This window comes from Ips typographus, linkage group LG6 (genome assembly GCF_016097725.1).
Source record: "Ips typographus isolate SLU linkage group LG6, UJ_Ityp_2.0, whole genome shotgun sequence".
NCBI classification, from domain to species: domain Eukaryota; kingdom Metazoa; phylum Arthropoda; class Insecta; order Coleoptera; family Curculionidae; genus Ips; species Ips typographus.
Genome location: NC_138427.1, coordinates 528,712 through 551,724, shown reverse-complemented (window position 1 = coordinate 551,724; position 23,013 = coordinate 528,712). Strand labels below are relative to the sequence as shown.

Sequence of the window (23,013 nt, the reverse complement as noted above, 5' to 3'; positions counted from 1 at the left end):
TTTTACTCATTTTATGTTCATTTTAGCAAAACAATGGATTCCTAGAATACCATTTCTGAAAGAGGAAAGGTTTTATGTATAACTTTAGTTGAAAAATTCAAATTATCCACTGAAAATAAAAAAAAATAGATGATACAAATTTACATAAGAAAAACATGGGTTGGAAGGAAATAACAAATGCATATACTGTATAATTCCTGGAATCAGTTCTCACGATCTGCATTACTTCTAGTGAATTTCTCGGGGGTAATATCCCTAGTGCATTTAATTTTTCCGGAAAAATTCGGAAAAACGAGTTTCTAAGTAATTTGTTTTAATAAGCAGAATGGTATATCTCGCTCATGCTATTTGTTAAAACAAATTACTTAAAAACCAGTATGCACGAGGGATATATGGTAAGATTATTTCCTGAGTTAAATAAACATTTTATTTTAATTAAAACAATAAGAACAATAACTTTCAAGCTAGAAAGGGTAACACTATTCTTTATGTTGCTGTGAGGAGTGTGAAATTTTTTCGAATTTTTTTCCGGGAAAACTGCTGACAGCTAAGTTGACAGTTGTTAAGTGATTTTTCCACTTAAAATTTACATTTGTTATACTAATTCTTGATAGCGATTGGTCAAAATTGATAGGAAGGAAATAATCACAAGAATAGAATTCTAATGTCTAATGGACAATACAGGAATTTTGTATCTGTTTTGTACCTGTATCTTCATTCATCTTCCATAAAATTTCAAAAGATTTTCTACATATACTTCGCGGTAAGCGTAAATAAAAATTCGGTTGTTTTACTGCTCCGTTCACAAAACTAAGAAAGCTATCTAAATCTATAATTTAATGGCCTCAGAGGTCCCCTCAAGGTACCTTCCACCCTCCCCCAAAAATTCTTCTCGGTCAAGAAATCCTTAAGAGCTGAGGAGCGTCTATGAAACAAATTCGGTATGTTAAGGGTGCCTTGAGGATCGAGAGAGCCTCGAGGAAGAACTATAAATACGGGTATTTCTTTATTTTTTTGTTCAGAGTTATCAACAAACCAGCAATTATCAACAACAAATCTTTAAATTGATTGGACTGAAAAATAATCGCAACTACAACAAAAAGTGTTAACATAATTTATATGGCTTTCTAACATAGATTACTAAGCGTTCTAAAAAGAACAAAATGCAACTCAAAAGCAGGCCGGATAACATAACTGCAAAACAATATTTTTTGTTGTAATTCCAAGTTTTAAAACTTTCAAAGCACTCACTTAAAAAAGCTCCATAACTCTCCATAAAACCAACACTAGCAAACGCTCCCATCCCTCCTTCGCAATAAGGTTTTGTAGAAAATAACTTTCTAGATTCCCTGCTCAAAATTCCACGCTCACTAAGCCTTATCATGCTGAAAATTATCTTTCAAATTAAGTTGTAAGCAGTGCATTCAATTCCTACCTCACTTTCAACATTTCGTTGTACGTAAAATCTTTCTTAACCAAAGACCAGTATTCGGCCTTAGTTGGTCTCAATACAATTTCTCTTAACGTACATTTTTCATCTTCAGAAAATAATAAATTTATATACTCGTACACGTCCAAGCTGTTGGCATAAAAAGCGAAAAATTCTTGCTGCAAAGTATTGACGCCTTGTTCCAACGTAACAAACCAAGGGTTTCTCAGTTTATCCAAATGTTCTTCATTAGGAGTGCAATTTGTTAACTTGACAAATTTAATGTAATACCATTTTAGTTTTAAATGTTTTCACTACCTGGTAAAAATAGTGCATTGGGATGTCCTTTTCAAAGCCAACCGATATTCTAGACTGAACTAATGACTCAAAAGTATTTAAGCTTTCTGACGTAGATTGTAGAATTGCAACAATATTGGCTGCAAATGAGTGGCATAAAAACATTAACGCAATTAAAGTCCAAATGAAGGCGATTCGTCCCGAATTGCTTCTCGGTTCTGCTTCAAAACCTTGTTGGGCCGTACAGCTCACCTCCATTAGAACAATATCTACAGGATGTGCTCTAAAACAATGTTTAGTTTGTTGTGCGTTAATTTTACAATATATGAGAAATCTGTGTATTTTTTTTACATATACGGATAATTAAACTACAAGTTAGTAGTAGTAGTAGTACTCTATTAATTTGACTTTTTTGGCATAAAAAGCTATCACAATTATTGTTTTCTCTATTTTTTTTTCAACTAGCCGTCACGTAAATACTGACTGATAATTAACTTAGAAAAAAAAAAAAAAGCAGGGAACAGAATTCTCAAGAGGAGTGTTGATAGAATGTGACAGAAGAAGCTGACAATGGCGGGTTTCTGTAACATTCTACAGGTCTTTCTCTTGATAATTCCCTTCCTTAGTTTCAAGAATAGCGAGCGATTAAAGGTAAAACCCAAGGAAATCTTTCGCTTAAGGGTATAATAAATATGCTTCGGACAACCCCTGCTATGAAAAGATTGACAGTGTCATATGCAAATTAATCCGGCCTCGCTGAATATGCCTCAAAGACTCCAAAAAGATTGATGTGTGGAAATTGGAATTTACGTCAAAGAATGTCGATCACGCTCTTTTGCTATAGATCATCCACTTACAAAACAAGATTCAGTTTTATCGACCGCCAATTAATCCCTTTTGGTAAAAAAAAAGGTTTTTTGAGGCAAAAATAAATTATGTGGAAACATGTGTGTCGTATGCATTCAAATTATGCACTGCATTGTACCAAACAGTTTTATGAGAGACACTATTAAAACTGTTTAACATTTGGTTTGCACATTTGAAGAACCGCTGAGTGAATTTTTGAGGCGACCGTTTTCAGAGGTTCTCAAAATTTGTTTATATTATACGAAGTGGGAAAAACACTCTTTTCGCAAGTGGCGAAAGGCGTCTTCTTCTTCTTCTTCTTCAGCCACTTCCTGTCCACTCCTGGACGTAGGCCTCTTTCATGTTTTTCCATGCCGTCCTGTCCTGTGCCATCTGGAACCACCTATTTCCCGCTTGCTTTTTGATGTCATCAAGCCATCTTGTCTGTGGTCTTCCCGTGCTGCGCTTTGTTTCCCTTGGTCGCCAGTGTGTTAATCTATTTGACCATTTAATTTGGTCTTGTCGGGCCACATGTCCTACCCATTGCCATTTCAGTTCTGCAACACGTTCCATTATAATTACGACCTTAGTTCTTTCTCGGATTTCTTCGTTTCTCCTTCTGTCCCTGAGACTAATACCCAGCATCGCCCGCTCCATCGCTCTTTGCATTATTCTGAGTCGATTTGCGGTTTTTTTGGTCATTGCCATTGTCTCAAGGCCATAGGTCGCCACCGGCATTATACAGGTGTCGAAAACTTTTCTTTTAAGGTTAATAGGGATGGTACTATTTCTAAGTATATGCTACATTTTTCCGAACGCTGCCCAAGTTAGTCTTATTCTTCGTCTTATCTCCGCCGACTGGTTTTCTTTGCCTATTTTTATTGTGTGTCCCAAATATACATACTCTTCCACGTTTTCCAATTCTATCCCATCTATAAGTATGTGTTCTTCGTTGTTACTTATTATTTTGGTTTTTGAGATGTTCATTTTTAAGCCAACCTTTTTTGAAGCATCATTCAGTTGTTTTACCATGTCACTCAATTCATGTATGTTATTACTTATCAGGACGATGTCGTCGGCAAATCAGAGATGATTTAGGTAGGACCCGTCGATGTTAATGCCTTTTGTTTCCCACTGTAATGATTTGAAGATGTTCTCTAGCGCCAGGGTAAATAATTTCGGAGATATGGTGTCACCCTGACGTACTCCCCTATTCACTTTGACTTTATCTGTTTTTAAATCTTCATTTATTTTGACATGAAAAGTGGCATTTTCGTATATATTTTTCAATAAATTTGTATATCTGGAATCTATTCTAGCGTCGTCCATTGCTTGTATAAAGGCCCACGTTTCAATAGAATCGAACGCTTTGTGAAAATCTATAAATGCCAAGTGAAGGGGTACGTTGTATTCGGTTGTTTTTTCTATGAGTGTTCTAATAGATTGTAGGTGGTCTATGGTGCTGAACCCCTTGCGAAACCCCGCTTGCTCCACTGGCTGATATGCGTCCAATTTATTGGTTAGCCTGTTGGTGATAATCTTGGTGAGGAGTTTATACAGATGAGAGAGAAGACTAATTGGTCGATAATTTTCTATATTAGTATTATCTCCTTTTTTAAATAGCAGAATTACTTCTGCGTTTTGCCAGGCGTCCGGAATATTGCCATCTTGCAGACATTTATTTAAAAGAATTTGTAAAGACTTCTCGACGACGGCTCCCCCATTTTTAACATTTCACATCTGATTTTGTCTTCTCCTGGGCTTTTTCTATTTTTCATTTGCGTAAGGGCAACCTGTATTTCTTGTCTTGATATTTCTGGAACGTCCTCCGATCCTACGTTGCATATAATTGTGTTCGTAGCTCTTGGGTCTGGTCTAATAGACGTATAGAGACAGCTGTAAAACTCTTTAATGTGTTCCGCGATACTTCTGTTGTCCGAAACCATGTTACCCTGGGGATTTTTCATTTTGGTAATCTTGTGTTTGCCTGAGGAAAGTTTTGACCTTAATACCCTCATATTTGCATTGTCCTCTATCGCGTTTTCGATCATCCTGGTGTTATACTTTCGAATGTCTATTCTTATTTCTTTATGGATTCTTTTATTTAGTTCCTGATAATCTGGTGTGTCTCTGGGAGTTCTTTTTCTTTGTTCCATAAGTTGCAAGGTGTCTGGTTGTATTTTAGAGTTCTTTTCGGTTTTTGACTTTGCGCAAATCTTTTTCGTCGCAATGCAGATGTCAGTAGTGATTCTACGATTAAGTTCATTCATGTCCATTTTATCCAAAGTTTCGGTTGGTTCTAGTTTCTTTCCCAATTCTTCCTGATATTCTGTCGTTCTTTGTTTAAGTTCTTCAACGGTAGGAAACCTTTCTGCTCGAATGAGTTTGTTTCTTTCGATTTTGAGATTGAAGCTAAGAGATGCTCTTACCAGCCTATGATCGTTGTTCGTGTCAAACCGGTTTAGTACTGAGACGTATGTGCATATTTTCCTGTTGTTCGAGAGTATAAAGTCAATTTCATTTCTGATTTTGCCATCAGGGCTTTTCCACGTCCACTTCCTCTGTTGAGGTTTCTTGAAGAAGGTGTTCAGACAGTATAAGTTTTCCTTACTTAAGTAGTTTATGAGCATATCTCCTCTTTGGTTTCTTACACCCAGACCAAAATTTCCGATGTTGTTTGAGTCGGTTGCGCTCTTCTGGCCGATTTTAGCATTGAGATCACCACTTATTATTTTATAGTGAGTATTGTGTGAGTCCATGGCTTTGGATATATCTTCGAGAAATGTTTCCGTTCGTCATCTGCCTGGCTTGTCGGTGCGTATCCGTGAATGAATTGGATACTGTATCTTTTGTTTAGTTTAAGTATCATGTAAATAACCCTGTCAGAGATCGAGTTTACTTCAGTTATCAAATGTTTTAGTTTCTTGTTAATAAGAAATGCCACTCCGCCTTGGCCTGTGCGTTCGACGGAATTGTTTTGGTGTAGTATGTGGCCCGATTTCAGAATAGTGGTTTTTTATCCTGGCAGCCGTGTTTCGCAAAGACCGAGGACGTCCCATTTTATGTGTTCAAGTTCTTTTTCTAGTTTGACAAGGTGTTCTGGATTGCTCATTGTTCCGATATTATATGTAGCTATATAAATCTTTGTGGCGTTTATTTTGTGTTGTTCGTTCCGATTTATCGAATTTTAGGCTCCCCCAGAATCCAACGTGAGGCAGACTGATCTGACATCAGTGTGAGATTTTGCGTGTTTGACACTACTCACCTGGGGTAACTTGTTTAAATTCGACATTTCAGCATGGGACATGTGAAAGGTTTTTGGCATTAAAACGCCTCGCTTGCCGAGCGTGTTGGCGAGTGTAGTTCAGCCGCCCACTCTGGGTCCGACGCTGTTTGTAGCCGCTCAATTTGAGTCAGACGCTACAATGCCAGTTTTGGTCCGCCCCGAGTATTTGATTTCCTCGGTACCACCCATATCTGGGAGGCGTTCCCCTATCCGCCACCTGGGGAGGCGCCCGATGGGGGACTAGCAACCCCACACGGGGGCGAAAGGCGTATGTCAGGAATATTTACATACTAAAAACAGGTGATAATATGTACCTTATATCTCCGCCTTCTCGTATCTTTAGAAATATGGTTAATGCTTTTCTTTAAAGCATTTTGTTCTGTTTTCAAAACGCCGTTTTATAAACACATCAAAATTTTTGAAGTATCTTCTCATGGATTTTTGTGGGATGAGATATTGCGTAGTCGTGCTTGCTGCTTCTAAAATGCCTTTTGGTATCTTAATATTTGCAATGTATTCGGCAAAATTCCGGAGGTTATTAAAAATGGTGCCCAAGTTTTTCATTAAGTCGTTGGGAATCCTTTTGTGACCGTAAAAAAACCTCGACTGCTAAGTTAAAGTTAGTATATCACAGAAATAAATTTATTTGGATCATTTAGGCCTATTCATTCATGGATAAAATGAACTTGGCAATGGCGTTAAAACCAACAAATTACCTGCAAACGTTAACTTCCGTATTAGATTTTTCACCTTCCTTGAAAGAAACAAATTCATTACAATACATATTTCCATCTTAATGTCATTTCAAGATGTGCCTGCGGCAATTATTTTTATTTGCGATTAGCATGATAATGATTCATTACATAGCTCACTTTGAGTTAAGCGATTTTACCGCACTAATGCCTAACTAGTGAGGAAAAACACCTCAAGAGAACTGTTACCAGAATTATTACAGCACTAGTAATCAGTGCGCTCATTATGTAACGCAAAGTTAGAGTTACAAAACGATTAATTTTTGTGTCTCGTAGATAAAAGCTATTGTACATTACCCGTGGGTATGGAAAATTAATGACAATACAATTTTGGGACACACCTTAAAGGTGCTATTTGCAAATTATATAGCGCTAGCGAGTTTCATTTTTAAAAGTTAGTCTTTGCTGTACTATAGCAAGAACGCAATTAATAAGTGTATTCTATGACGTCATCCTAAATGAATTTGATTTCACCTATACCTTAAACTTTTACTAGACTCGAAATTCTTGTTGAACACGTGATCCTTGGATTCCCAAAACGTGATGACGTAAACAACAATAAAGATGACTACGGTAAGTCCAAAACAACAATGCCAAACGTGGGTATCGAAAGGTAGAATGAAAACGTTGCTAATATAAGATGGCGGAACAGCCTTGAAGATGAATTTCCTTTCTACGGTTGCAATTTTTCCAAAAACATTATAAGTCGAAAAGGTTGATGTGGTTAAAACCACTGGTATCCCTAAAAAATTAAAGTTGAAAATGTTACTATTTGTCTGGTTATTGCAGTACCAAGAATATCAAAGTTGCTGTTGTTAGTTACGGGAAAAAGTACCGAATTAGTCATTTTCATAATCTCGACCAACAAGAGAAAGTTCAAATGGGTGATTTTGTCTTCAGTTGGGGTGAATCTACAACACAGAAACGTTAGGAATAACTGTTTACATTCATTTTAAAGGAAACTTACGCTGTTATGCTAGTAGCTGAAGGGGATGATGAGTTTGTGTAATAAAATATTTTAGTAAAATGCAGTTTTTTAGCATCAACGCTAGCTTTGCTAGCATAGTTTTTGTTCCTCTGGTGTTGAAAATAATTGCTTGCAAGAGATCTACTATTTACTGTTTTACCGACTATCTTATTCAGATTTTGAATACCTAACAAAACAAATGCAATATTGAAAACAACGATTTTATGACCTACCTTCGTTGCAGCATTTCCTTAACTTAATTAATCCGAACGGATTTTTTATAGAGAAACTAAACGAATAACACACGAAGAAAAGAATAAGGGATAGCTGCTTTAAACATAACATGTTATATTCTACTGATATTGAGTTATGAAATTGTACGTTTCATGTCAGGTCCATTGTGAAATCAATAGTCTTTTTAACACTGTGTAATTTACTAAGAACAGTAATCAATTTCTCAGTTTTTGATTACAAGTTGGAATACAAGTGTAACTGCTATGTAATTAAAAATGTCCGTTATGTTTTAGTTTGTGATCGTGTTTTTCTACCGTGGATTAGAATCAAATATACATTTTTTATGGAGAGAAAATCATTGACGAATTGGATGACGTGACATTTTAATAAGGTTCTTAGCACCAGGAAACTATTAGCAGATACCGACTATAATCAAGTAAACATACATCAGATTAAATTTAATATCAAATTAAACAGATTAAAATGACGGTTGTGGGAAACCCAAGCTATTAAAATTACCTTACACTGCTTCTTGGCTGGTGTTACCGTCAAATTTATAGGGCAAAAATCTTTGAGAGGTCCTTCGAAGGACAGCTGTGCCTATCTCCCTTGAATCAATAATTGATAAATTGTTTACAAGTAGGAACTAACCAGTTACTGCTTCAATTTATCTTCCTCTCAATCAGTGGACTCCAAAAACACTAAATTTATCATTCCTTGGCAGTTTTTGCAGTTTTTTTTACGCACATGTAAGTAATAATCACATATTGTCACGTTATGGGCTAGCTCAGAGGAAAGAACGCCAAAAGAAATTGAATCCGTTTTAATTTATCGCAACATTAATAATCAATAACACACAACACAATTTGAGTAGATATAAACATTTAACAGAAACAAATTTGTATACTGCGTGCAAATATGTACCTATTTATTCTTTGTGATAAACCGGTTTCGGTCTAACAGGCCATCCTCAGTGCCCAAATCTGATGAGCAATAGTCATCATCAGATCGGAGGAGTTGATGTTGATAAGGTTTTTTATTAAATAGTCACTTACTCGTCAGATTTAGCCGCCTCATAGAAGATCATCACTCAGTGAACTCACAAACAGGACTCGAAGAGAGGAAAACCCTTGCCAAGTTTCCAGATATACCACACATTCACCATTGGCGCCACACAGGAGTTAAACATTTTAAAAAGTAAAGATGTTGAACTAAGTTAAAATTAAATAAAAAATAAAGATTATTATTTAAAAATTAAATAAACAATTGGATAATTATTGATTTTTCTATTTCAAAAAAGAAGGGGAGATTAAAGAGATGGTGTTATATTTTTTAAGTCTCTATTTCCTAAAACCGTTACCGTTACCCGCTCAATGAAGAGCACCAACTCAAGTTTATACAAAGGTCATGAACTTCAAGATCTGATCGACAATTTCACGGTTGAGGCGTTCTCGATGGAGAGGCTTATAGTCCCTTTTAAGTTTTTGTATAAAATTAAATTCTATACAATTTTTTTTCCTTAACAATTCCCCGAATTTTGCCATGTAGTCGAGTTTCGAAGGATTGAATTTCCGTATCTTAAGTAAAAGACATTCCGATACTTTGCCCATGTTAAATACTTCTAAACAACTGCTTTCTGAGGCCCTTAAAGACAAAATGTCTTTCTGAGGTTCTACTAGAGAATTAAACTAGTTACAATTTTTTTCCTTTAGACTTTTGCTGAATTCTGTCAAGGGGAAGAAAAATACAAAAGGTTGAAATTGTTTCTCAGGGATTCACAGGACTTGTCCCTTATAATTGATACTTACAAATCTAATAAAATAATTTAAGGCATAAGAGACTTAATTTGAAGAAAAATAAACCGTACTCCTTTTAGTGAAAACAAAAAAGTCATTATCCTTATCTTACACTTACACTCTTTAAACTGTAAACAGTTTCGAAATGATCCTAAAGTAGTCCAAAAAGGGAATTTTAACTAATTATGGCATGTAGAACACGAATCTGGTGCCCGTTTTGCTGTAACTGCCGCCATTTAGTCACTGACTTTGAAATTAGAGAATTTTTAACAGTTTTCAAGACATGGCATCCTTAAAAAATATATTTTGACCAACTACACTTTACGTCACATTTCTACCATTGACCTAAACTAACTAAGGCAGTTAAAGACAATTTTTAAAATTTAAAATTTAAAATTTTGCACCAAAATTTTGTCAAAATGAAGGTTTTTCCTGGCCTACTATACTGATTTACTAAAAACGCCGCCTGGTTTTTAGTAAATATTTCGAAAACGGTTAGATTTATATGAAAACTACAAGAATGCAAAATTGTTCCTAATGGACCACTAAACCAAACTACGTAACGTTTGAACTTCAATACAGTTACCTGTATACAGGGTGTGCACAAAGTTATTAGTAGATCACTATTTTTGCTCACCCTGTACACATTTTTTTTTATTTCAAATACAATTTTTTGCTCTACATCACTAAAAACAGCAATTCAAGACGATTTGTTTGAGTGGTTGAACCACCCTGAACTCCCAAAAATAACCAAGCTACAGGGTGTTAGAGTATTGAACTAATTTTCGGTAAAAAGTGCATCAAAGTAGTTTTTGGAAAATATCTCGAGAACGGTTAGAATTACAAAAAAAAAACACTACAGAAACTCCAAAATGCTTCTCAAGCAGTCGAAAGTGTTCCAAAACAGTATAGAAGTTTCTAAAAATCTTCAACTAGTCTAGAATCTTTTAAAAAAATTTAAGGCAGTCTAAAAGCTAAACCGTCTACAAGGTTTCAAATGCCTTAAAAACATTCCAGAACCTTCAATGTTCTTAAAGTAGTCTTAAAAGATTTCAAAACACTGCAGAAACACCAAAATGCTTCTAAAACAGTCGGAAGCCTTTCAAAACAATCTAGAAGCTTCCAAAAGTTTTACAACAGTCTAAAAGATTCCAAATGCTCTTAAATTAGTCCAGATGCTCCCAAAAGATATCAAAACAGTCTAAAAATTTCAAAAAAATTCTAGAACGGTCTAAGAATTTCCAAATGCCTCTAAAGCATTCCAGAACCTTTAATATGCTATTTAAACTGTCCAAAAAACTTCCAAATGTCTCTATGTCTAAGATCTTTCGTATGCTTCTAAAGCAGTTTAAAAGCTTTAAAAAATTTCTAGAACTCAAAAAAAGTAAGTAAATCTCTGAAAGAGTTTTGTGCTTTTTTAAAGTTTTTAGTGCTTTTTAATCCGGACTCTAATCATGACAATGTCATACTGTATTTCTAAAATGCACTATTTTAGAGGGTTAATCCCAATAGAAACTTTCTTCATATTTTTGGACGAGCTATCATATAATGAGGTCAATCAAGCTTTTAATAGGTTAGCTTAAAAATTCAATGAATAACCCTGTACATCATCACAGTATACGGAAATGGGCTGGGTTTTCTGGGTTCCATTTATGTGAAAATGTTTCAAAATCAAAACTATTGTATTTACAAATTGTGCAATTTCGGAACAACCTTTAACTTTTCGACAGTTGACAGTTGACCCGACTTTGTTGATACTTGTCACTTGTCATTCATTCGAACCAGCTGTCCAAGGCTTCATTCATTCTTATTATTGACTTTATACATTAATTATTATTAATTTTATTGTTTATTATTATTTATTACGTTAAATGTTATTTGTCAATTCATTCTACAAATTATACGGGTGATTCGAACGTATTGTGCAATCTTTCCTAGGTTAAATTCTGGTCTGGAATATTGAAGATCTTTGAGATGCAGCTAAACGACATAAATCCTTGTTTTTCCTGATTGCGGATGTTATAATTAAGGTAAGAATCCTATTTAAACCAGTATTTTCAGGTCGTAAATTTGCTGGCACACCAATTTAAGCCAGTGGGGCCACTTTGCTCTGTGCTGGCAGTAAATTAGTGTAACATAACCTCAAACAGTATTTATCAGTTTTGATCTATAAAATTCTATAAATACTATCAAAAAAGATGTATAATAAGGCATTTGTGGTGGAAGTTAACGTTATTCTTAGATATGAAGTAAAAATATATTAGTTTAAAGTGTAGTTCAAGGAGAATATTGATAGTGTCAGTATAATACTTCCTGGCTCCACAGTTTTAAAAAAGTCAAAGTTTTTGTTTCTTCTGGTTAAAACACACATAATGTGTCCAATATGCACTGTAGTGGAAGTTGTGCCACTTTTTTTTATTCCTGTGTTGCTTTGCATAGAGATAGAAGGTATTCACCATTCGTACCCATAGACTGGTTGTCTTCTCCTTGAATTTTAAATATCAGGGATTAGGTAGGTATGTTTATTTTATTGATGACACTACCAAAAGACCAAAAGGTATCTTGTATCTTGTATCTCAAAAACTGTGTCCAATAGAAAATAGCTATTTTTCTAATTTTGGCATATAAAGTGACACTTTTCAAAACTGATTAGAGTGACAAAACGTTTTACTTTATGTAACTAGTTACATAAAGTATCACTTTATGTAACTAGTTATAAAATAGTTATTTACATTACTAGTGGGGTATGAGCATTTTTATAGTCACGAGTGGGAGTGTTGCCACGACGAGGTTGTAGACCGAGTTGTGGTGATCACACGAGTACGTTAATTTGCCATACCCCACGGGTGATGTACAACATTTTATCTACGACCATCAGAAGCAGCGTAAAGTAAGAAAAAAATTCATATTTTGTGCAATGTGAACTATTTAGGAACGTCTCGTATATGCTTGCTACGGGTAGTTATTTGTTACCCTTAAATCTTGTCATCTACGCTGTACTGTTTTGGTGTTGTTGCTATGGTGGCCATTTGTTTCCACATATCACTTAAGCGACAATTTAACAGTGTCAGTCACAAATTTTTAAAAGTGCATTTCGTTATGAACATGTCTGAAGAACTTCCGTCAGATATTGAAGAAGCTGCCGCAAACGTGGTATCTGGCTTGTTGCCTGCCAAGTCAAAGGAGAAATATGAAAAAATGTATCAACGTTTTGTCACCTGGTGCGAGACCAAGAACATAAAGAGTCCCTTTCAAGAAAAAGTGTTACTCGTGTACTTTGAAACCTTGGCAGCAACCTATAGTTCATCCAGCCTTTTTTTTTTTTTGTGTAAATTCGATCCAAGAACTTTCTAATTCAGGAATTCATTTCACTTTTAATATTTATAAAAAGTAAAATATAGTTATTATTTAAGATAGGTCTGTTCATGGTTTTATCAAAGTTATGTTTAAATTCAATAAACAATTACAGCAGAAATTTTCATTTAAAGTTGTTTTATCGCACTAGTGCGATAAAATCGATTATTATCGCACTAGTGCGGTAAAATCGCTCATTACGTAACTCAAAATGAGCTATGTAATGAATGATTACCATGCTAGGAGTAGATAAAGTTCATTTCATCACTCCCTGTTTTTATGCATTTCCGTAGAAACATATGGGCGACATCCATCATAACATGTCGTTGTCACAGTTTATACAAGGTGCTATGAAAGTGAATATTTGTGTTAAATCACTTTAAAAGATGGTTTTTACCGCTTTTTGGTCAAAATTAGAAAAAATTATGTATGCAACACGTTTCGAAAATGTCTTATTGTGTAACTCATTCAAATTGTAGGACCTCGCTGCGCTCGCCCTACAAACATTCATTTGTTACACAAAATTGATCTTTTCATAACTGGTTACATAATAGCTATTTATGTAGTCTGAAATATTGCTTCTGATGTTTTTTGTACAGAAAAAAAGATCCGGCGTTGAATTTGGGTTATTGTTCATAATAAACGTTGGTGGTGTGTTGATTTGGGTGAAGTCTGAATTGCATAAAAAGTTTTGTATTTGTTTCAGTTTTGCTTTATTGGGATTGAAGTCTCCTATTATAATCGCGTTTTCATATTGTGCTGCTTTGGTGAGTATATTGTCCTCAAGTTTATACGCCCCTGGATGACTGTATACCAAAAATATGTGGAGTTTCTTACGTAGAAAATTTACCGTGCAGTGCATCATCTCATTTAAAGGATTGTTAAGTTGTGCCGGATTTGCTTTTCCCATTTCTAATGATCTGTGTGCTTGTATGAGACTACCTCCCCTAGTATTTGTGTTTGAAGTATTTCCTACCTTGTGCAATATGTCCCAGTTTTGATAGCTTACACTACTGTCCGGCTTAGTTTTTGTTTCTACAAATAAAGCACATTTAATGTCACTCTTTTGTAAATAATAGTTCACTAGTGGTTTTTTGGATGTATAACTATTGATGTTGCAATACACAAATTTAGTAGCCATTGCTGTTTTCTACTTGGGTTTGTTGTCCTTCTTTCGATTCCGTTGGTGTAGCCGCATTTTCTTGTAGAGTGTCAAACATTAGAATATACATTTTATTCCCAGAGAAAACGGCGTGTGTATCTATCTGGTACATTTCAATAAATTTGTTTTTTAGTTTGACGATTAGGTCTTGACGATCTTTGTTATTTGGGTTATTTACTTCAGACATATAATTTTCAATGATCATGTCGTGTATTGTGACTGGGCCATGTATGCGGGATTGTTTCAAATGTTTTTTAAAGTGATTTAACACAAATATTCACTTTCATAGCACCTTGTACATACAGTGACAACGACATGTTATGATGGATGTCGCCCATATGTTTCTACGGAAATGCATAAAAACAGAGAGTGATGAAATGAACTTTTCATAACTAGTTACATAAAGTGATACTTTATGTAACTAGTTACATAAAGTAAAACCTTTTGTCACTCTAATCAGTTTTGAAAAGTGTCACTTTATATGCCAAAATTAGAAAAAAACTATTTACACTACTAGATTCTAGGCAAAAAGTTGCTGTAGAAATGTATTTTCAGAAATAAAAAACAATTTAAAAAAATATTTGAAATTGAATTTAAGCAACACAAATCTGAAACCATACATGTTATAGGTCATTTTAAAAGACAAAAAAAATATTTCTGAAGGGATAAAAATAAAATATGACTGGTATTTAAAAAAGTAGAAGTTTAGTTCATAACTCAAGAAATAGTGAATCTATAAAAGTAATATTAACATAATAATCTATTATATATTATTAAACATAATATACAGGGTGTCCCACGACGAAAGACATCGATTGATATTGGAAAAAGTATAAATAGGAGAGTTTTGAAAATTTGGCAGGATACTGATGTCGGCATACCCAATCTAACTAAAATATTTTCAAGATGGTTGCACTTCCGTTTATACCAGAAGTCGATCACAACTTTCTTATTTTAAATAGAACACCCTATATATTATTACATATTTGGATTCCTCACAAAATTCTGACCAACTTTTGTGTACAGGGTGCAGCATTTTCGATGGTTTTACGGGGTACAGAGAAAACGGTAATAGATAGAAAAAAAGTAGCATACGAGTTCCGATCTCTTTTTCCGATCTGAGATGACTGGCGAAGAGTGGGCTGCGCTAACTTCTTTTGTTTCAAAGATACGGGGGGCTTTTGAAAATTGGTCATTTTGAAACCTCCTCTGTATTTCATTTGGTATTAAAGTTATCAAAAAAGAAAAAACGGTTTCCGGTAGAAGTTTTGACGTAGAATCCAATGGCGTAGTCAGTTTTTTTCTATTACGTTGAGTTTCTAACATATGACAGTAAGTTATATTTTTTTAAATGGAACACCCTATATATTTTTAGTTCATTTAATTCTGTTGATTTTTCCTTTTTCAACGTTGTATTAAAACATATAAGTTTGTAAACGATAATCTTGGTAATTAGAAAAAAAGCGTTTCCTTAACAAAAAAGTGCTAACTAATATGTATAAAAATACCCACAGTCGAAACAAAATTTGGCTATGTTGATATTAACATGTTACATGTCGTTTATAAACAGTTTTTTCAACTTTTACCTTAAAAATAGTAGGAAATTGAAATGGCCACTTTTCTTATTAAAGTGACGGTAGAACTGTTTGTAACTTGTAGATTTATTAAAAATATTTAATTTTCTGATGTGTTAGTTTATTTAATTTCCGATTTTGTTTGGTATTTTAGATATTGGCCTTTTTTTAGCTTAGCAAGGTCTTTTTTTAAAATAACAGGATTAACCTCTACAAACTTATATGTTGTAATACACCGTTGAAAAGGTAAAAATCAACAATTAAATGACGTAAAAATATATAGGATGTTTCATTTAAAAAAAATGTAACTTACTGTCATATGTCAGAAACTAAACAAAATAGAAAAAAACTGACTACGCCATTGGATTCTACATGAAAATTACTACCGGGAACCGTTCTTCCTTTTTTGATAATTTTAAGAGCAACTGAAATACTGAAGAGGTTCAAAAATTACCAATTTTCGAAAACCCCCCGTATCTTTGAAACAAAAGAAGTTTGCGCCGCCCACTTTTCGCCAGTCATCTCAGCTCAGAAAAAGAGATCAGAACACGTATGCTACTTTTTTTCTATCTATTACCGTTTTCTCTGTACCCCGTAAAACCATCGAAAATGCAGCACCCTGTACAATGCCCTATGCCTATCTCTAGCCGTTTTCGAAATATTTGATGTTTTTCCAAAAAAGTGTCAGTTGCAACGCTCAACATATTTTTGTACTCTGTCAAAACCGTATTTCATTTTGCAATGAAACTTTGGGTTATTGTAAATAAAGGATCGTTTTATTAAACTGAGGGTGCGTAATGAGTCATTTGTATACAGGGTCGTCAAAAAAAAATCATAAACTTGCCACTAAAAAAAATGAAAAATTTCAAGTTTTTTAAATAGAAATCCACATTTTTTATGACGGAATTATTTTGAGCATTAAAAATTACTATACGTTTCAATTTACTTGCCTATACCTAAATCCAACCCATTTCGTTTTATTGATTTGATTTAATTGAAAAATTTAAGAATACGGGATCTGTGAAGAGAAAAGCGATTAAAACAAAACCAATCCTTAATAATACAAATGTAGAAATTGCAATTTTGGGCTTTTTTGTTGCAAATCCAACTTCGTCAATAAGATAAGTTTCTGTAGAATCAGGCATATCCAAAAGCTCAATTCAAAGGATCCTGAAGAAACATAAATTTCACCCTTTTTTATTTAAATTAGTGCAACACTTAAAAGAGGTTAACTTTCCGAAGACAGTGGTTTTTAGTGAGTTTTTGCTGACTAGTCACTATGGAGAAGAATTGTTTTTGAATAATATTATTTAGAGCGACGAGGCCAAATTCACTAAAAATGGAATGTTCTCAATAGACATAATTCACACTACTGGTGTGACATAAATCCACACGTAATTAGAGAGAGAAATTTTCAAGAAATCTGGAGTTTATATAATAAAAAATGTTTATTCTCAAATAAAACGAAATGGGTTGGATTTAGGTATAGGCAAGTAAATTGAAACGTATAGTAATTTTTAATGCTCAAAATGATTCCGTCGTAAAAAATGTGGGTTTCTATTTAAGAAACTTGAAATTTTTCATTTTTTTTAGAGGCAAGTTTATGATTTTTTTTTGACGACCCTGTATACAAATGGGTCATTACGCACCATCAGTTTAACAAAACGATCCTTTATTTACAATAACCCAAAGTTTCATTGCAAAATGAAATACGGTTTTGACAGAGTATAAAAATATGTTGAGCGTTGCAACTGTCACTTTTTTGGAAAAACATCAAATATTTCGAAAACGGCTAGAGATAGGCATAGGGCATTGTACACAAAAGTTGGTCAGAATTTTGTGAGGAATCCAAATATGTAATAATATATAGGGTGTTCTATTTAAAATAAGAAAGTTATGATCGACTTGCAACCATCTTGAAAATATTTTAGTTAGATTGGGCATGCCCACATCAGTATCCTGCCAAATTTTCAAAACTCTCCTATTTATACTTTTTCCAATATCAATCGATGTCTTTCGTCGTGGGACACCCTGTGTACCTATAAATATTAACATAGTAATCTACACAAAAAAGTGTCTTGATAATGTACCTACAATCTATTTTCACCAAATTCTCATAATAACGAATGCCTCATTCGTTTTCAAGCTCCATGGAGCGAGCAGAGCGTTTTTGACATCACGATGACGTAATTTAGCAAAACCATAATTTTAGCAAGTATCAAATTACGTCATTGTGACGTCAAAAAAGCCCTGCTCGCGTGAAAACGAATGCGACCGAAGTTACAGGGACTTGTCCAAAATGTCGAAAATTCAAAATTTGACAATTACAAGAATACAAAAGGCAAAATTCTGTTTGTGACATCGAACTCACCTTGAAAAAATACCAGGGCAACGCCCTTTTGATTTTTAAATTTCTTCACGGTTCTGGCAGTTTCCATATAAAAACAAGCAAATTAGACCACCCTGTACAGGGTGTCCCAATAAGCCGTGCACGCGGCTGTTTCTCGAAAACTATACATAGTATGGCTACGAAAAAATTGTTTTATTAGTAAATGTGGCCAAGGAAAAATGCTGGAAGTAATTTTCAGCTTTCTAAATCCACCGCTAGGGGGCGTTTTGATACCACTAAAGTGAAACATGTCCAAAAACTCTGAAAATTTAAATCCAAAGGAAGAATTTTTCTATTTAACTTTTTTTTCTATCTCTTCAAATAAAGTGGTGGGAGTAGTCCAGTAGTGGGAAGTTTACTTTGAGAGAAATTAAATATCTCAAAAACGGCTAATCGTAGAAACTTTGTTTTTGCGGCATTTTCTGTCCTGTAGAGTGTCCCAAAACAATGTTCCATTTAGTTTTCGGTCTTTTCGATAGAGGGCGTTTTTACAAAAATTGCACTTTTATCTTAGATATCTCGAAAAAATCAAATGCAATGGTATAGCTTCCTATTACTTATTCCATAAGCAATCAGATTATCTATATTATAGCTTCTTAAACAATCCAAACGCAATTTTTAAAATAAGACATTATTAGAGCACTTTTTTAATGGAGGGAATAAGTTCTTATAGGCACTATCTCTAAAAAAAAAAATCTAGAGCCAAAAATACCTTCTGCATGTTTACTGTCAGAGACTTTGGAAATATTTTCTGCCATTATGGAAAACAAAAAGGAATTGTGTCAAAGATCAATCTCCAAACATGATTGATTTCTTCTTACCAACTGCCAAATTGTTTCACATTGACTCCAGCTGTGCCAAAATTGTTTTTTGCTAGTAATCTTTTTTGTTAGCAGCACTTTGGCAGCAAAGTTATTCAACCCAAATTAGCACGACAAAACACGACACTGTTTTAATGCTTACTTGATGCCTAATTTGCTGCCATTTGGTGAATATTTGTTGGCAGAAATAGCGTGTTTCTTTAAGTTTGAACTTTTTATCAAAACTGTCTTGTATCTTTCAGATGTGTGACTTTTTTCTACAGGATCTTAAATTCTTAGGAGAGTATAATCCAGCGGTTCAAATACTTTTTTTTATTGCCTACCTCTGTTTTGAGATACGGACAAAAAATCAAATTTTTTTTAAATATGCACTGTATTTTTAGAATGATCTTACAATTTTATTTCTAATACTGATAATATGAACTGAAAATAGACTCCTCAAGTCATTCATAACAAAATTTATAAAACTTTAGCACCCAAGAAAGAACAGACAAGAAAGTCGATATCAGTATGAAAGTAATTTTTAAGTTTTTAAAAATAAAAACTGAAATATGAACACAAACGACAATTTTTTCTGGTTGTAATTTTGAGTTTACACATTTTAAACCCTCAAGTAAAGATATTGTTAACATTGTAACAATATCTCAAGAGATTCAAGATGGAACGTAAATTTCATTTATTTAAATGACAAAAAGGTGACTTTGATTTTCAATAAAATCTATTCCTACAAATTTGGATACAAGCCACAAATGGAGTGTGTCCATTAATTTCTACAAGTGGTTTGTCCTCCGGTTTGGCAGCTATCAATCCATATTTTTTAGTTTGTTAAATAGAAATTTGACATTCTGTTTTAAAACACCAAAAGCATAGAAAGTTTTATTTGCTGAAGCGTTATTTTATTTGCTGGAGAAAGGACAACTGCAGCTTTGGAATCACACGCCACTGGAATCACAGAAAAAAAGTGCCTTAAGAACGTTTTTGTTTCACTTCGATATTTTAATAAACAAAAAAGTTGTGAGAAGTTTTCAAAATAGGCGAAATTTGAAAAAAGCCCTCTAGGGCCGCGAACTGACAAAATATCGAAATACGGTTTTTGCTATTAACTTTTTCTTAAAAATCGACCTCTAGACATTACATACTAGTTTTTTTCTATCTAGCCGGGAAATGGGGTTTTCCTGTCAAAACACTCTAAATCCGGACACCCTGTATGTATGTTGCTCGCAGAGATTAACAGACCACAAATATTGCTACATTTTGAAATTAATTTTTTCGATTTTATATATTTTTGTAAAGAAATGTTACTTGTTTTTTTCTCAATTGTTGATGATATCCTGATATTTTAAAAAGTTAAGAAACTCTTGCTCTTTCTCTTTTTTTCCACACATTTTTTCTTGCATTTCTTTCTCCGCGGCTGTTCACTTTACGTATATTTTTTTTTTACATTATTATTTCAACGGTAGTGGTATGTGTGCAGTGAATAAAACAGTGCTTAATCCCGGTAGGTCACCATCGGACGAATATGATTCCATCCAAACGGGCGAAGCTGGACGAACCTCTCCGACTACACCCCATACTCCCTGACGACTTACGGGCCGACGTTCCATTAGTTAAGGTTTACGTGGACAGAATTAAAGACCCCAAAACCACATCAAAATTGATCCTAAGCCTAAACTCTTGCTTACCAATTGAAAAGTTAGCCCATCTCAAAAGAGTGAAAAGCAATGAAGTGCTTTTGCTCCCAGTTGAAGAAGTTGGTCAAGAGGTGCATGAATTACTGAAAGCTAAAGGTGTGGACACTGACTTGCTGTGCAATGAAGTTAGAATTGTTGAAGTGGCAGGAATACCACCCAAAACAAAGAAACAGCATATTAAGGTACGAGAGTTTTGGCCCTGCAATTTTCACCCAGATCAACAGGTAGAAAAATTGGTTAACAACACTTTGTTTAACTGTAATGAGCTGGAGGAACATGAAACTTACATGAAACTTGCTATTGGGGTAGCTAAGAAGGCCAAAGAGCTTGAACTGACCATGTCCTCAAAAGGGGTTGTAATTGTAGATCCGAAAGTTCGGTCTGTAGTAGCCTTTGGATACTCCGAAGCTCATAAAAACCCCTGCAGACACCATGTAATGGTTGCCATTGATAACGTAGCCCAAACGCAGAGATTTGTTTCAGCCCGCCAACCAAAACTTCTTCTGGTTTTGAAGGAGCAATTCCCAGATATCGAATTTGGGGCGCCTAAAAGGGAAGACCCTTCAGGTCCTTATTTGTGTACAGGTTACTACGCGTATTCAACCCATGAGCCGTGCGTAATGTGTGCCATGGCCTTAGTGCACAGTCGGATTAAACGAGTGTTTTACGGTGTAAACACAGCCAACGGGGCTTTGGGGACGTTATGTAAAATCCACTTAGTGAAGGATTTGAACCACCATTATGAGGCTTTTTCTGGGTTGTGTGAGGAAGAATGCAAACTACTTGACTTGTAATCAGTTTTAAATATTATAAATCAGAAATACAAAAATGTGTTGTTTTTTAAGTGGCAACATGACTCATGTTTACTCACGGTTAAATTTGAAAGTCTTCTGAATTTTTGTTGGTCAGCCGAAGTGATAAATTTGACAATTAGGAGTTTTCTGTCGGTTTCGCTCGTTCTAAGAGCTCAAGTGTTAAGGTCAATTATATTATAAATGATTATTATTATCAAAGTTGACAATTCAGGGTCTTTGAAAGTGAATTTGGAGAGATCAAGTGTTGAATTTGACCACTTGGGGTTTTTCCAACGGTTTTTCAAAAGTATTCCGGAAAGTTTAAGTGTTATTTTACCTTAAAAGTTTTTAAAGCGTTTTGAAGTGGCTTTCGATAAGTCAAGTCTTCAATTTGCCATTATAGAATTTCTCGTTATTATGGATAGTTTCTTTTTTTATAGTTAGTAGTAATATTAGCTAAATTCTTATAATAGTAGCTAAAAACTTAAGGCCGATTCTTAGTTCCGTAACTATATGAGGTAAGAGGTAACAGTAAACAGTAAGGAAATTAAACAGTTGATATGTCACACATCCATTCATGGGATGATGTATGATATCAACTGTTTAATTCTTTTTATTACTTTAGTTTACCAACTTTAATACTTTAGTAGATAGCTCATTTTTGTCAGTCTTTTTAGATGGCTTATTTCTAAATTTTACAATTCTGGATTTCGGGTCTTTTAAGTCATTTTAAAAGAGTATTATTACTTAAATTAAGCAACTTATGCTCGATTGCACCGTTAGCCTAAACGTTGATTAAATACTTGGAATTGGTTAGTGACATGTAGATGTCATAGAGCTAATCAGCGATTAGGTTTTAAACATTAATGGTTTAGACGAACGGTGCGTTCGTTTTAAGTTTGACGCTTTAGGTTCTTCTGAACTCATGCTAGTGTGTTCAAATGTAACATTTTTTACTTTGGGGTTTCGATGTCGTTTTGGAAGCCTTAAGTTTAGTTGTTACTTTAGGATCTTCTAATGGGTATTTGGCTAACATAAGTGTTAAATTTAAAATTTTATAGCCCAGAAGACCTTTTTTGGTTTCTATGACTATCCCAATAATTTTTACAATTGTAGTTTGGGTTGTCTAAATTTGATTTAGGCAGTTCATTTGCAAATTTTGACACCTTACGGTGTCTTGAAAACTTTTTGGACAGCTCAGGTGTTAATTTGACATTGTAGGGTCTAGTTATTATTATGGACAGCTCAGGAGTCATTATTTTTTCGTTTTGCTTTACTATGCCTCGGACGATGTCACCAGTGTTTGAAATGTGATACACATTGTTTTACGAAACGCAGTTAAGTCAGCGCTAGTGAAAACAGTGAAAACAACGTGCCGTTAACCGAGTTTAATTGCTGCGTTAACTGTAAACTTAGTTTCGTTAACCTAGTTTCGTATGTATCTGGGGAAAACCGACCGCGCCTATAGCCTGATCATCACACACTATACCCCAGTTGGAGAAGTCTGTCTTGTTTAAATCTGTATTTCTATCTCTATTAAGTTACATAGTACCTTACCGGTCACTTGCGTGCGTATTCTATAGGGACAACGTTAAACCTTACATAACACTTGTCATGTGTC

The 23,013-nt window shown here is 34.3% G+C and overlaps 2 protein-coding genes across 3 annotated transcripts; one reads left to right on the top strand and one right to left on the bottom strand.

Annotated features, from left to right (window-relative positions):
* Positions 1–996: 996 nt before the first annotated feature.
* Positions 997–8,105, bottom strand: LOC145730409 (ionotropic receptor 75a-like). Of its 2 annotated transcripts, none has more exons than XR_014178614.1 (8): positions 7,811–8,105; positions 7,578–7,764; positions 7,403–7,521; positions 7,091–7,352; positions 1,748–2,009; positions 1,441–1,698; positions 1,252–1,385; positions 997–1,194 (listed from the first exon to the last, which is right to left on the bottom strand). XR_014178614.1 is itself a non-coding variant. In XM_081981605.1 (8 exons), the coding sequence occupies exons 1-8, from the start codon at positions 7,920–7,922 to the stop codon at positions 1,106–1,108; spliced, it is 1,428 nt and encodes a 475-aa protein (XP_081837731.1). In that variant the 5' UTR covers positions 7,923–8,094; the 3' UTR covers positions 997–1,105. The 2 variants fall into 2 exon arrangements, 1 of the variants encoding a protein (XP_081837731.1); XM_081981605.1 differs by having other exon boundaries at positions 1,436–1,698; positions 7,811–8,094.
* A 3,282-nt stretch (positions 8,106–11,387) lies between these two features.
* On the top strand, positions 11,388–21,427 carry LOC145731067 (tRNA-specific adenosine-34 deaminase regulatory subunit adat3). The gene is made up of 2 exons (XM_081982652.1): positions 11,388–11,637; positions 20,410–21,427. The coding sequence occupies exon 2, from the start codon at positions 20,427–20,429 to the stop codon at positions 21,390–21,392; it is 966 nt and encodes a 321-aa protein (XP_081838778.1). The 5' UTR covers positions 11,388–11,637; positions 20,410–20,426; the 3' UTR covers positions 21,393–21,427.
* The last annotated feature ends 1,586 nt before the right edge of the window (positions 21,428–23,013 follow it).

What these genes read in the sequence shown, in the direction of transcription:
- LOC145730409 (XM_081981605.1), bottom strand. Translation starts at nt 7,922, where the DNA reads ATGTTATGTTTAAAGCAGCTATCCCTTATTCTTTTCTTCGTGTGTTAT. An exon ending in GAGTCTAGTAAAAGTTTAAG is followed by an intron (nt 2,010 to 7,090) that starts GTATAGGTGAAA and finishes ACATTGTTTTAG; the next exon opens with AGCACATCCTGTAGATATTG. An exon ending in GAGTTATGGAGCTTTTTTAA is followed by an intron (nt 1,195 to 1,251) that starts GTGAGTGCTTTG and finishes ATTGTTTTGCAG; the next exon opens with TTATGTTATCCGGCCTGCTT.
- LOC145731067 (XM_081982652.1), top strand. Translation starts at nt 20,427, where the DNA reads ATGATTCCATCCAAACGGGCGAAGCTGGACGAACCTCTCCGACTACAC.